Genomic DNA, 660 nt, shown 5'->3' on the forward strand with positions numbered 1-660 from the left:
CCTGCCCTGCCTAAGGGGTCTTGAGTAATAGTGGTGATGCTAGCGTGGGAGGCATGGGTGGGGAGAAAAATCCTAGAGCAACTGTTCTCATAAAGGGGCAGCCAGACCCAGGGGTAAGGGTCAGAGTGGTAGGGGCAGGGCTCCAGGGTCCTGTGAGGAGAGAGGAAGCCTGGGAAGGCAAGTGAGGGCAGCAACGTGCAGTCACGAGGATGACTGTCTGCCCTGCATCACCTCCTGGATCCAGTTTTGATACTTGCACAGGTTGGTGTACACACCAGGGTAGCCAGGCTGGGCACAATGCTCCATTCCCCAGGACACAAGGCCCTGAAGCTGCCCTCCGCACACAAGGGGTCCCCCAGAGTCACCCTGAAGGGAAAGGATGAGACGCTGAAGGACAGATGGCCAGAGCCAGGGGCATAGAAAACCAAAGAGGTGCAGATGGGCAAGGGGACAGGCTGAGACACTAGGGCAGGGCTCCAGGGCAGCATCCATCCCCAGCTCTGAGACCTCAGCCACTGGAGTGGAAGACACTTTTGTCTCTTGTCCCTGGTCCTATGTCTGTTTCTGTCCCTACCTCTGTCATTTGGGTCTTACTGGGTCTCTCTCCATCTTAGCTCTACCTCTATAAAACTGTGTCTCCCCCTTTTTCTTTTTTTTTTT

General features: G+C 55.5%; 1 protein-coding gene across 1 annotated transcript in view; it reads right to left on the reverse strand.

Annotated features, from left to right (window-relative positions):
* Positions 1-201: 201 nt before the first annotated feature.
* Positions 202-660, reverse strand: part of KLK14 (kallikrein related peptidase 14) — a 4,265-nt gene continuing 3,806 nt past the window's right edge. The window contains exon 5 of the mRNA XM_012813655.2: positions 202-366. Coding sequence (XP_012669109.1) covers positions 202-366 — 165 coding nt within the window. The remainder of the gene's footprint in view (positions 367-660) is intronic.

Source organism: Otolemur garnettii, unplaced genomic scaffold (genome assembly GCF_000181295.1).
Source record: "Otolemur garnettii isolate 467f Iridium unplaced genomic scaffold, OtoGar3 scaffold00288, whole genome shotgun sequence".
NCBI classification, from domain to species: domain Eukaryota; kingdom Metazoa; phylum Chordata; class Mammalia; order Primates; family Galagidae; genus Otolemur; species Otolemur garnettii.